The sequence below is a fragment of the Theropithecus gelada genome, chromosome 2 (genome assembly GCF_003255815.1).
Source record: "Theropithecus gelada isolate Dixy chromosome 2, Tgel_1.0, whole genome shotgun sequence".
Taxonomy (NCBI): domain Eukaryota; kingdom Metazoa; phylum Chordata; class Mammalia; order Primates; family Cercopithecidae; genus Theropithecus; species Theropithecus gelada.
The window spans coordinates 31,867,772-31,880,659 of NC_037669.1; the positions used below are offsets into that span (position 1 = coordinate 31,867,772).

The 12,888-nt window shown below is 39.1% G+C and overlaps 1 protein-coding gene and 1 pseudogene across 2 annotated transcripts in view; one reads left to right on the forward strand and one right to left on the reverse strand.

The window, feature by feature from the left end:
* Positions 1 to 12,888, forward strand: part of PHLDB2 (pleckstrin homology like domain family B member 2) — a 232,901-nt gene that overhangs the window by 132,626 nt on the left and 87,387 nt on the right. For both annotated transcript variants that reach the window (XM_025376656.1, XM_025376657.1), the window contains one exon: positions 10,305 to 11,653. In XM_025376656.1, the coding sequence (XP_025232441.1) occupies positions 10,305 to 11,653 (1,349 nt within the window). The remainder of the gene's footprint in view (positions 1 to 10,304; positions 11,654 to 12,888) is intronic.
* LOC112620002 lies at positions 5,585 to 5,695 on the reverse strand (annotated as a pseudogene).

Consider the following 12,888-nt stretch of genomic DNA (forward strand, 5'->3'; position numbering starts at 1 on the left):
AATTCTTGCCTATTCTAAACTCTCAGAGATTTTTTTGTAGCCACACCTAAATACTGGCAGGATTACTGTCCAAGTTAAATCACTTTTAGGGGAGGCATGCTGCTTGGACCCAGGAGGGCATATCTTACATGGTGGTGGGGATGGAAAAGGATTTAGATAACCATGAGTAAGAAATACACGATAATTAAATATAGTTCATCCCAGGAGACTTACAGTCCTGGATTTTAAAAAACGGTGTTGTAGAAACTAATGATTTTTCCTATATGGATTTTGCTTTAATTCTATCAGAGATAGAATGTTTGTTGGATGTACCAGTGGTCTGACCTAATAGGGGCTTGGAAGTTTGTTTACATCCTTTAACTCACAGAATTTTAGGTGTGCAAGTGGCTTTATGCTACTATTGAATAATACCTGTCAGATTCCCTTTCCTTCAGTGGGCTTCTTTGCCATTTCTTTATACTGTAACCTCCTCAAAACTACCGCTCTCCCTGTATTCGCCCCACTGCATGTTCCTTTTCCTGTCCACCAATTCTCTCCATTAAGGAATGCATAGCAATTATTTGTTCATAAGTATGTTTTTCCCTTTGGACTCTAAGCTGTGTAAAGGCAGGAAATGATATCTCTTACCGTATGTCTCCCAATGCCTAGCTCAGGACCTGATTTACAGTAGGCACTTAATGAAGATTAGCATCCTCATAGTAACAAGCTCCAAATCTCAGTGGCCGCAGACAATCTTGGGTTGACAAGGACCTCGTTCCATGTTGTCCTCATTCAGGCATGTGGGCTAACAAAGCCTCCGCAAGCCTGAATGGAGGCTAGTTGTCTTAGCAGGGGAGTGGGAAATGGTGAACCATGCTCTGACTCATGATGCTTCAGCTTGGAACTGGCACATTACTTTCTCTCATATTTCATTGATCAAAGCAAGGGACGTAGCCACACCTAACCTCACAGAGACGAGGAAGAGCAACCTCGCTATGTTCCTGAAAGAAGAAGAACTGGAATATTAGTGAGTAACACTAATGCCTGCTAAGTCAATGTCTGATAAACAGTAGGCATGAATTTAATGAATGAAGTGCCTAAAACTACCCATTGAGATTTTTAATTTTTTTCCCTGTACAATAAACAGAACTACTCAAATATGGAAGTAATGTGGCTACATTCTAAAAAACAATGTTAATATTATCTTAGCTATTATTCAGCAAACATCTAGAGACTTTTTCATAACAATTCTGTTAGCTGTATTCGTATCAGGGAAGTGTTTGATTTTTTAGTTTTTCAGATGCATGGAGTGGAACAGATAAATACGTGTGATTAATGTTTTTGCCAGAGTCATTTAGAAGAGTTGGAAAAAATGTTGCAGTCTTCAGTATTTATATATTAATTAGTCTGATCAAGACTTTTTTTTTTTTTTTTTTTTTTGAGGCGGAGTTTTGCTTATTGCCCAGGCTGGAGTGCAATGGAACAATCTCAGCTCACCACAACCTCCGCCTCCCAGATTCAGGTGATTCTCCTGCCTCAGCCTCCCGAGTAGCTGGGGTTACAGGCATGCACCACCACGTCTGGCTAATTTTTTGTATTTTTAGTAGAAATAGGGTTTCTCCATGTTGGTCATACTGGTCTCGAACTCCTGACGTTAGGTGATCTGCCTGCCCGGGCCTCCCAGAGTGCTGGGATTGTAGGCATGAGGCACCGCGCCTGGCGAAGAAGTTCTTTAACCTTTTTTGGAAAAGTTAGTATCTGGCTTGAAAATTGGGCAAGAGCTAAGGAAAAATCAACTTAAAATGTTTAATTGGCCACAGTGGCTCACACCTATAATCTCAGCACTTTGGGAGGCCAAGGCAGACGGATCACTTGAGGTCAGGAGTTAGAGACCAGCTTGGCCAACATGGTGAAACCCTGTTTCTACTAAAAATACAAAAATTAGCCAGGCATGGTGGCACACACCTGTAATCCTAGCTACTGGGGAGGCTGAGGCAGGAGAATCGCTTGAACCTGGGAGGCGGAGGATGCAGTGAGTTGAGATCTCACCATTGCACTCCAGCCTGGGCAACAGAGTGAAACTGTCTCAAAAAAATAAAAAAGAAAAAAAGAAAATGTTTAATCAGCTTTAAAATGAAGTGTTGCTACATATTCTAGTATTTTATGGTGAGTTCTTTTTCCTGCTTGTCAAAACAGTCCAAGAATATAAAATGTAGAAAATATGAACTAGTATGAGAGAGGTAAGTTAAAAGTCATTGGTAAAACTACCATCCAAATAAAATCACTACTGATTTTTTTGGTGTGGTTTCTTCCAGTCCATTGTTATTGTTATTATTGTTGTGGAAGAATAGGCATATTGAGGAGGCAAGAGAAGATACTGGCTTGTACTAGAGAGGCCACTGTGGAAATGCTAAGAAATGATCAGATTCAGAATATGTTTTAAGGACAGTGTTGGTAGGATTTATTGATGGATAAAATGAGGAAGGGGGTGCTAGTGACAGAGGAGACCAATGTTGATTCCCAGGATTTTGGCTTGATCCCTACCTGTGTGTATGGTTGGGTGTATGTACAGTTGACTCTTGAGCAACTCAGCGGTTAAGAACACTGGCAGCCTGCTAAATTGAAAATCTGCATATAACTTTTTACTTCTCCAGAACTTAACTACTGTTAGTTTACCATTGACCAGAAGCCTTACTAATAACAAAGCCAATTAGCACATATTTTAACACAAAATAACACATATTTTATATGTATGATAGACTATCTTCTTATAATAAAGTAATTTAGAGAAAAGGTTATTAAGATGTTCACAAGGGAGAGAAAATGTATTTTCTAAAATGCTAAAACATGGAGAAACCTTGAAAACTTTATTTATTTGTTTTTATTATACTTTAAGTTCTGGGATACATGTGCAGAAGGTGCAGGTTTGTTACATAGGTATACACGTGCCATGGTGGTTTGCTGCACCTATCAACCCATCATCTACATTAAGCATTTCTCCTAATGCTATCCTGCCTGTAGCCCCCCACCCCTTGGGAGGCCCTAGTGTGTGGTGTTCCCCTGTCCATGTCCACGTGTTCTCATTGATCAGCTCCCACTTATGAATGAGAACATGCAGTGTTTGGTTTTCTGTTCTTGTGTTAGTTTGCTGAGAATGATGGTTTCCAGCTTCATCCATGTCCCTGCAAAGGACACGAACTCATCCTGTTTTAAGGCTGCATAGTATTCTATGGTGTATATGTGCCACATTTTCTTTATCCAGTCTATCATTGATGGGCATTTGAGTTGGTTTCAAGTCTTTGTTATTGTGAACAGTGCTGCAATAAACATATGTTTGCATGTGTCTTTATAGTAGAATGATTTATAATCCTTGAGTCTATATCCAGTAATGGGATTGCTGGGTCAAATGGTATTTCTAGTTCTAGATCCCTGAGGAATCACCACACTGTCTTCCACAATGGTTGAACTAATTTCCATTCCCACCAACAGTGTAAAAGTGTTCCCATTTCTCTACATCCTCTCCAACATCTGTTGTTTCCTGACTTTTTAATGATTGCCTTTCTAACTGGTGTGAGAGGGTATCTCATTGTTGTTTTGATTTGCATTTCTCTAATGGCCAGTGATAATGAGCTTTTCTTCATATGTTTGTTGGCTGCATGAATGTGTTCCTTTGAGAAGTGTCTGTTCGTATCCTTTGTCCACTTTCTGATAGGGTTGTTTTTTTCTTGTAAATTTGTTTAAGTTCTTTGTATATTCTGGATATTAGCTCTTTGTCAGATGGATAGATTGCACAAATTGTCTCCCATTCTGTAGGTTGCCCGTTCACTCTGATGATAGTTTCTTTTGCTGTGCAGAAGCTCTTTAGTTTAATCAGATGCCATTTGTCAATTTTGACTTTTGTTGCTATTGCTTTTAGTGTGTTTTAGTCATGAAGTCTTTGCTCATGCCTATGTCCTGAATGGTATTGCCTAGATTTTCTTCTAGGGTTTTTATAGTTTTAGGTCTTACGTTTAAGTCTTTAATCCATCTTGAGTTAATTTTTGTATGAGGTGTAAGGAAGGGATCCAGTTTCAACTTTCTGTGTAGGGCTAGCCAGTTTTCCCAATACCATTTATTAAATAGGGAATTCTTTCCCCATTGCTTGTTTTTGTCAGGTTTGTCAAAGATCAGATGGTTGTAGATGGGTGGCGTTATTTCTGAGGTCTCTGTTCTGTTCCATTGGTCTATCTGTTTTGACACTAGTACCATGCTGTTTTGGTTACTGTAGCTTGTAGTATAGTTTAAAGTCAGGTAGCATGATATCTCCAGCTTTGTTCTTTTTGCTTAGGATTGTCTTGGCTATGCAGGCTCTTTTTTGGTTCCAAATGAAATTTAAAGTAGTTTTTTCCAATTCTGTGGAGAAAGTCAATGATAGCTTGATGGGGATAGCATTGAATCTATAAATTACTTTGGGCAGTATGACCATTTTCACGATATTGATTATTCCTATCCATTAGCATGGAATGTTTTTCCATTTCTTTGTGTCCTCTCTTATTTCTTTGAGCAGTGGTTTGTAGTTCTCCTTGAAGAGGTTCTTCACATCCCTTGTAAGTTGTATTCCTAGGTATTTTATTCTCTTTGTAGCAATTGTGAATGGGTGTTCACTCATGATTTGGCTCTCTGTTTGTCTGTTATTGGTGTATAGGAATGCCTGTGATTTTTGCACATTGATTCTGTATCCTGAGACTTTGCTAAAGTTGCTTATCAGCTTAAGGAGATTTTGGGCTGATACGATGGGGTTTTCTAAATATACAATCATGTCATCTGCAAACAGAGACAATTTGGCTTCCTCTTTTCCTGATTGAATACCCTTTATTTCTTTCTGTTGCCTGATTGCTCTGGCCAGAACTTCCAATACTATGTTGAATAGGAGGGTGAGAGAAGGCATCGTTGTCTTGTGCTGGTTTTCAAAGGGAATGCTTCCAGTTTTTGCCCATTGAGTATGGTGTTGGCTGTGAGTTTGTCATAAATAGCTCTTATTATTTTGAGATACGTTCCATCAGTGCCTATTTTATTGAGAGTTTTTATCATGAAGGGCTATTGAATTTTGTTGAAGGCCTTTTCTGCATCTATTGAGATAATCATGTGGTTTTTGTTGTTGGTTCTGTTTATGTGATGGATTATGTTTATTGATTTGCATATGTTGAGCCAGCCTTGCATCCCAGGGATGAAGCTGACTTGATCGTGGTGGATAAGCTTTTTGATATGCTGCTGGATTCGGTTTGCCAGTATTTTATTGAAGATTTTCACATTGATATTCATTAGGGATATTGGCCTGAAATTTTCCTTTTTTGTTGTGTCTCTGCCAGGTTTTGGTATCAGGATGATGCTGGCCTCATCAAATGAGTTAGGGAGCATTTCCTCTTCTTCTATTGTTTGGAATAGTTTCAGAAGGAATGGTACCAGCTCCTCTTTGTACCTCTGGTAGCATTCAGCTGTGGTCCTGGGCTTTTTTGGTTGGTAGGCTACTAATTGCTGCCTCAATTTCAGAACTGGTTATTGGTCTATTCAGGGTTCGATTTCTTCTAGGTTTAGTCTTGGGAGAGTGTATGTGTCCAGGAATTTATCCATTTCTTCTTGATTTTCTAGTTTATTTGCATAGAAGTTGGTACTCTACACGTTCAGAGAAACTTCTCTAGTAATGAACTATAGAAATGATACCTGAAAGTATAGTCTTATATTTACCATTTATTAAGTGGAAGTGGATCATCATGAAGGTCTTCATCCTCTTCGTCTTCATGTTGAGTAGGCTGAGGAGGAGGAAGAGGAGGAGCTGGTCTTGATGTCTCTGGGGTGGCAGAGGCAGAAGTGGAGGAGGTAGAAGGGGAGGCGGGAGAGGCGGGCACACTTAGTGTGACTTTCCGCCCTTTTGTAAAGTGTAACTTTTCAAAAGTAAACTTTTTACTTTTTTTATTTCTCTAAAAATTTTTTTTATAGGACCAATCCTTCTTCATCCATTTGCTGTAGTTCAGTGCCTGTATCATAGAAGAGTCCATGTTGTAAAAGAAGGCAAAAGCAGTCTTGAATAATCGGAACCCTTCTGCCAGATTGTGTGATGTCAGTTTGTTTGCTGGTACTGCTTGTTCTACATCTTCATCATCTTACAGTGGTTTAGAAGCACTTTTCTCTATTAAGTTGTCCTCTGTTAATTCCTCTTGTGTGGTGTATTAGCACTTGAATTTCTTCAAGACCCGTATCTTGAAACCCTTCACCCACTGCCCTTTTTTTTTTTTTTTTTGGCCATATCCACAGTCTTTTTGGTGATTTTCTTGGCTGTCTCTGTTGTAAATTTTGTGAAGTCATATACAATATCTGGACACAGTTTTCTCCAACAGATATGTATTATTTTGGGCTCCATGGCTTTCATGGCCTTTTCTGTAACAATGATGGTATTGTCAACAGGGTAATACTTCTAGGCTTTTATGTTTTTCTCTCTATCGTAGTTCTCTACCATAGCATTGACAGTGCTTTCCATAGGGTACCGTAATGAGCCTGAAAGGTCCTTAGGACTCCCGATCTAAAGGCAGAATTAGAGATGTGTTTGGGGGCAAGTAGACCACTTTCATGCCTTTGGTGTTGAACTAATGGAGTTCTGAGTGGCCAGAGGCATTGTCTAATGTCAAAAGAACTTTAAAAGCAGTCCCTTATTGGCAAAGTACTTCCTGACTCCAGGGACAAAGCGTCAATGGAACCAATCCGGGAAAAGAGTTCTCATTGTCCAATGAGAAGTCTTTTAGCTTGTGGTACAGCTAAAAGACTAGTATTTATATTTTCCTTTGAAGGCTCAGGGTTAGCAGCTTTATAGAGGACAGTTCTGGTCATAACTATGACTGCGTATGCACAAAATGGTAGAGTAAGTCTGTACTTGCTGCCTTAAATCCTGGTGCTCGCTTCTCTTCCTTACTAATAAATGTCCTTTGTGGCATTTTTATTTTTTTCAGGATTGGGCAAATTTTGTCTTCATTAAAAACCTGTTCATCTAAGTGCTTAGGAGTTGATTAAAAAATATACAAATAAATAAAAACAATGAAACCACCCTGTTCAGCCAGATATCCTTTCTCCTCAGGGAATTTATATGGTGTCCAAGAACTTATCTGCTGCCTGTTGGTTGACAGAAGCTGCTTTTGCTGTTATCTTGATATTTTTTCGGCCAAACCTGTTTCTAAAATATCAAACCATCCTTTGCTGGCATTAAATTCTCCAGCTTTAGATTCCTTACCTCCTTTTGCTTTAAGTTGTCATGTAATGATTTTGCCTTTTCTTGAATATTATTAGAGTCTATAGACATGCCTTTTTTAAAGGAATCCTGTGCCCACTTAAAAGGTGCACTTTCACTGAGACTCAAAGTTATTTCACAAAAAGTATAAAATTTTCATACCTTCTGGCATAGCTTGCAGTGACAACTTCACAATTTTCCTTTTCTTTATTTTAATAGTGGTCCTTATGCTGGATTCATTTATTTTGAAATGGCAGGCAACTGTAGCTGCAGGCCTCAATCTCTGGTACATATCAGACAATTCAACTTTTTCTTGTAATGTCATGACTTATCTCTGCTTCCTGAGTGCACTTCCAGCATCACTAGCGGCATTTTGTATGTGTCCCATGGTGTTATTCAGGGTTTATAGTATTAAATTAAATGTGTTAAAAATACTTGAGAACCATGAGATATAACTTATTACTGCAATATTAAATTTACTGGAGAGATGAACTGCACGTGCACAGGTGATTTAGCATCACATGGCGTTTTCAGTGAATACCTGCAACACTTGAGTTCACTGCAGTAGCAACAGGGGGTGTCCAATTACTGTAGTATGGTATGTACTACAGTGAATTTTATGCAACCATGATATAATATCATATTTTTATGTTTGTTTACATTTCTCTCTACTGAGAATGGCATTATGTGTAGTCTGTGTTACTTTTCATAAGACATTTGTGTATGTTTTATGGTTGTAAATTATGAAATAGACTAGTAGCCACAAATATTTTATGCTCATCACATACCTCACTTTTCTTTTTTGTTTTTTCAGTATTTCTAGGCTATGCAGTTTGGGTTTTTTCAAATTATTGCAAATCTCCAAAAAATTTTCCAGTGTATTTATTGAAAAGTTGCGTGTAAGTGTACCCATGTAGTTCAAGCCTGTATTGTTCAAGAGTCAACTGTATAAGAAAATGGCACTCATTGTATTACATACAGAAATATACCTGTGTGTGTATAATCCATGTGTGTGGGTGTGTGTCTGTGTAAAAAAGCTGCCCTGATATGTTTTTTAAAACTAACTTAACATTTTATGAATGTACTTTTTGTGCTATAAAATGTACTTCGAAATATGATTTTAAATGATTGTATAATATGCTCTCATGATATATTATAGCTTATTTGATTTTTTCCCTATTATTTGGCATTTATGGTATTTTCCCATTCTAATAAATAACACGGTAATGTCCTCAGATTCATCTATTTCCTTGTTTTTTCAATTCCAAAATATTTAACTTGAGAGAATTGGCCGAGGCTTGCTGGAATTTCAATATGGCAAGCCAACGAGAGGTGATGTTACTTCGGAATAGAGGAGTCTCAGTTTTAGTCCTCTAAGCGGGCATGGTAAGATAGGTCTCAAACTAGGCTGCTGTTGCTTTTAAAACCGGAATTGATAGCAGTAGACACATGCTGAGAAGAGTGTTTGTCTTGGAGGCAGAAAGGGCACTGTCCCAGAGGAAATGAAAGCCTTACCAAGAGCTAGATGGCAGGACTAGATCCCAGCTGGGAGCCAAATATAATGAAGAAACTTCATTTTTTTTTAGGTACATTTAAAAAGATAAATTATGTTTGTATCTATCTGGGCAGGGCTTTGGGTTAGAGGATAAGGAACCCAAGGCAGAGTTTGTTGGGGAAGGCTGCACCTTTATGGGCAGTTGGGTACCTGGCCCATCACCAGGATTTATGCAGCCAGACTGTTTCGTGGTCTTGTGGATAAAGAAGGAGCTCTTTACTAGGCTGTCTGAATTTGCTCAGAAACTGTGTGAAGCTGAGCAACAGGGTGAAGGTCCTTAATCCATGGCTGAGAGGGAGTGAGGAAGGCTTCGATTAAAATGGAAAGCTTACATTCATTGAATTTCTCACCTCTGGGGCAACGAGAGCTAGAGGGGTGGAAGATAAAAATACTAGATATAACCTCTTCCTTAAACCTGTGGCCTAGTTACAGAGACAACCACATTATGAAACCATTACTAACCATATGTGATACTGTTTATATATAGACCAGAGATGTCATAATTAGTGTCTGATGTGCCTAAGGGTTGGAGGACAGTTTTAGTGGTTCATGAGTTCAATGACAATGTTTAAATTGTATTTTCACTTTACTGATAATCTAAGAAAAAAATTTTTAACAGGTAGAATTATAAGTCTTCCCATTTGCAGTAATAGTTTGTAATTAAAAGACATTTTCATAGGCTAAAACTTTAGTTTTTTAAGTTAACATTGTTCAAACCAGGGATCAAAACATATTTTCTTAAAAATTTTAATCGTGGAACATAGAATCCTGATCTATTCCCTGAAAGAGTGAGTAGGTCCTGATAGGATGAGCTTAGTGCATTTGGGGTACTAGAAAATTTGAAGGATATAACAGTTTCAGGTTTTTAAATATACCATCCTGATCACGTGTCAGTAATTGGTGGAATACCCTTTTCTTTGTTATTACCTGCCTCTGATGACTAAAGGAGCTTTAAGTCTTTTTGTTGAGAAGGTAACTCCCAGAGCCCTCGTTTAAAGAACCATCTTCTAACTCTCACGTTATTGATCAGTGTCTAACGTAAACTTTTCTTTTTCTGCCCAAACGTGGATTTTGTTTCCTCAGGACTTTATTTCTGAGCAGTTAATGATTCTAGCAGAGACATCTATAGTAAAGTCCATTGCATTATGCCTTTGGGCATTAGCTAGTCACTAGGGAAGCAGGTGTTCCTTGAAGGGCCAGAACATTAAGGAGAAATTGTCTTTTTTATGTCCCAGCCTAATCCTGCGCCTTTACTTGGTCAGGGATTTGTTTCACTCAAATGTCATTGCTGTCCTTTTAAGTTATTTTTCTTTTGTACATAAGATATCTCAGATCAGTGATCTTTATTCTCCTCCAATTTGCTGTATGGTTTTAACAGGTTTATTAGTAAAACTGAGTTTGTGTTTATTTGCATTAGGTCAGACCGCAAGATTATTTGTTCAGATGTAGGCCTAACAAGTGATTGTTCTTTTAAAATCTTTTTTAACGCAAAATTTTCTCTTTATTTCTTTACAGATTCCAGCAAGATTATGGAAGAGCATAGCTACATACAAAAGGAGCTAGAGTTAGAAAATGGTAGCTTAGAGGAAGACTCTGTGGTGCATTCTGTTGAGAACGATTTCCAAAACATGATGGAGAGCCTCAGCCCAAAGAAATACTCTTCCAGTCTGAGATTTAAAGCCAATGGAGACTATTCTGGCTCCTATTTAACCCTCTCACAACCTGTGCCTGCAAAGAGAAGCCCTTCTCCTTTGGGAACCAGTGTGAAAAGCAGCCCCTCCTTAGCCAAAATCCAGGGAAGCAAGCAGTTCTCTTATGATGGAACTGACAAAAATATTGCTATGAAACCTCCAACTCCTTTACTCAGCACTACATCCTCCCTCAGTGGATATCCACTTGGAAGAGCAGACTTTGATCATTATACTGGCCGGGACAGTGAAAGGGCCTTGAGGCTCTCAGAGAAGCCTCCGTATTCCAAGTATAGCTCAAGGAATAAATCGCATGACAATGTCTACTTTCTCGGAGGGCTGGAAGGTCGGAAGGCATCTGGCTCGCTCCTGGCCATGTGGAATGGAAGTTCCCTGAGTGATGCTGGCCCCCCTCCTATCAGCAGATCGGGAGCTGCAAGCATGCCTTCAAGCCCAAAGCAAGCCAGGAAAATGAGCATTCAGGACAGCCTGACGCTTCAACCCAAGTTAACTAGACACAAGGAGCTTGCATCTGAAAACATCAATTTGAGAACTAGGAAGTACTCCAGCAGCAGCCTGAGTCACATGGGAGCCTACAGCCGATCACTTCCCAGGTTGTACAAAGCCACAGAGAACCAGCTGACACCTCTCAGCTTGCCTCCAAGAAACTCTCTGGGCAATTCCAAACGAACAAAACTTGGGGAAAAGGATCTACCTCATAGCATAATAGACAATGACAATTACCTTAATTTTTCTTCTTTGAGCTCAGGGGCTTTACCCTATAAAACCTCTGCTTCTGAAGGCAATCCTTATGTAAGTTCTACCCTCAGTGTCCCTGCCAGTCCTCGAGTGGCTCGGAAGATGCTTCTGGCCTCCACCTCCTCCTGCGCCTCTGATGACTTTGATCGGGCTTCATACGTGGGGACAAACCCGAGTCATTCACTTCTTGCTGGAGAGTCAGACAGAGTGTTTGCGACCAGGAGGAACTTCTCTTGTGGATCTGTGGAATTTGATGAGGCTGATTTGGAAAGCCTCAGACAGACCTCAGGAACCCCCCAGCCTGTCCTTCGGGAACGGAAAAGCAGCATTAGCTCCATTTCAGGACGTGATGACCTGATGGATTATCACCGGCGGCAGAGGGAGGAAAGACTGAGGGAGCAGGAGATGGAGCGATTGGTAATCATCTAACAGTGATTGACCTCACTGTTTCATTAACCAGCATCTACAGGGCAGCCTTGGAGATGGACTCCAGGATATGTGGGAATATAGGATATTCATGTTCACCAGCCACAGCTGCTATCTTTCTCTTCTCTCCTGCTATATGCTGCTTCTTCCCATATCACTATTAATAGGCATGTTTGGCTATCTTGAAGGCCTCCAGGAATTAATGTTAATTTAGTTGCTCTGCGGACTTCTCACAAGTATAAATTCTTTAAAAACATAACAGAGGAGTTGCGAATTTTATGAAATTTCTGAGTCTTAACAAACTTCTCTTTAAGACTATGAGGAAATGCTGACTTGTATTATTTATATTATTAAATTTGCATGTGTATGGTTATGAGAGAAGTAGTCAGTGAAATCATGACTCACCAAGAATTAGGTAGTGAATTTGTCTTTATAGCAAGTTGTCTAGAAAGTTGGAGTTGCCTCAGTGGTGCTCAGCTTTTCTCCACACTGTTCATACACAACCTTACTATCTTTAGCTCTGATTCTTAGCACGTACAGTGACTCCAAACTACACATACAAGATCTATTGAGTTGTCTTTTTCCATTTAAAATGAATTTATACTTATTGGAAATAAGAAGACAAGAGGAAACATCCCTTGAGAGTCTCACCAATGAATGAGAACAGACAACTGCTTTTTCCCATTCTCTTTTAAGCACAGGTTTTTCTCTTTTAGAATGAACACCTGTCAGAGATTACTTTGATTCATTTTTGATTCATGATTTCCTTAATGGGAGAAGTTGCAGGATAGTGAAGCTGATTTACAACAACACTATAGGATTATCAGAAGTATTTTAGTTGCTAAAATATTCTAGAATATGATTTTTGAATCACAAAACTGGTTAATATCCTATAGGACAATAAAATTGTAACCCAACCTTGTCCAACCTGTGGCCTGTGGGCCGCACATGGCCCACAATGGCTTTGAATGTCATCCCATACAAACTCAAACTTTCTTAAAACATGAGATTTTTTTTGCCTTTTTTTTTTTTTCTTCTAAGATCATCAGCTATCGTTAGTGTATTTTATGTGTGGCCCAAGACAGTTCTTCTTCTCCAGTGTGTACCAGGATTGGACACACCTGTTGTAACCTTTGGATTATAATGGACGGAAACCATTTGCATCCATCCAGTAGGAAGTATGTTTGACATTTTAGAGCAGTAATCATTTGCATCACTTACAGTTT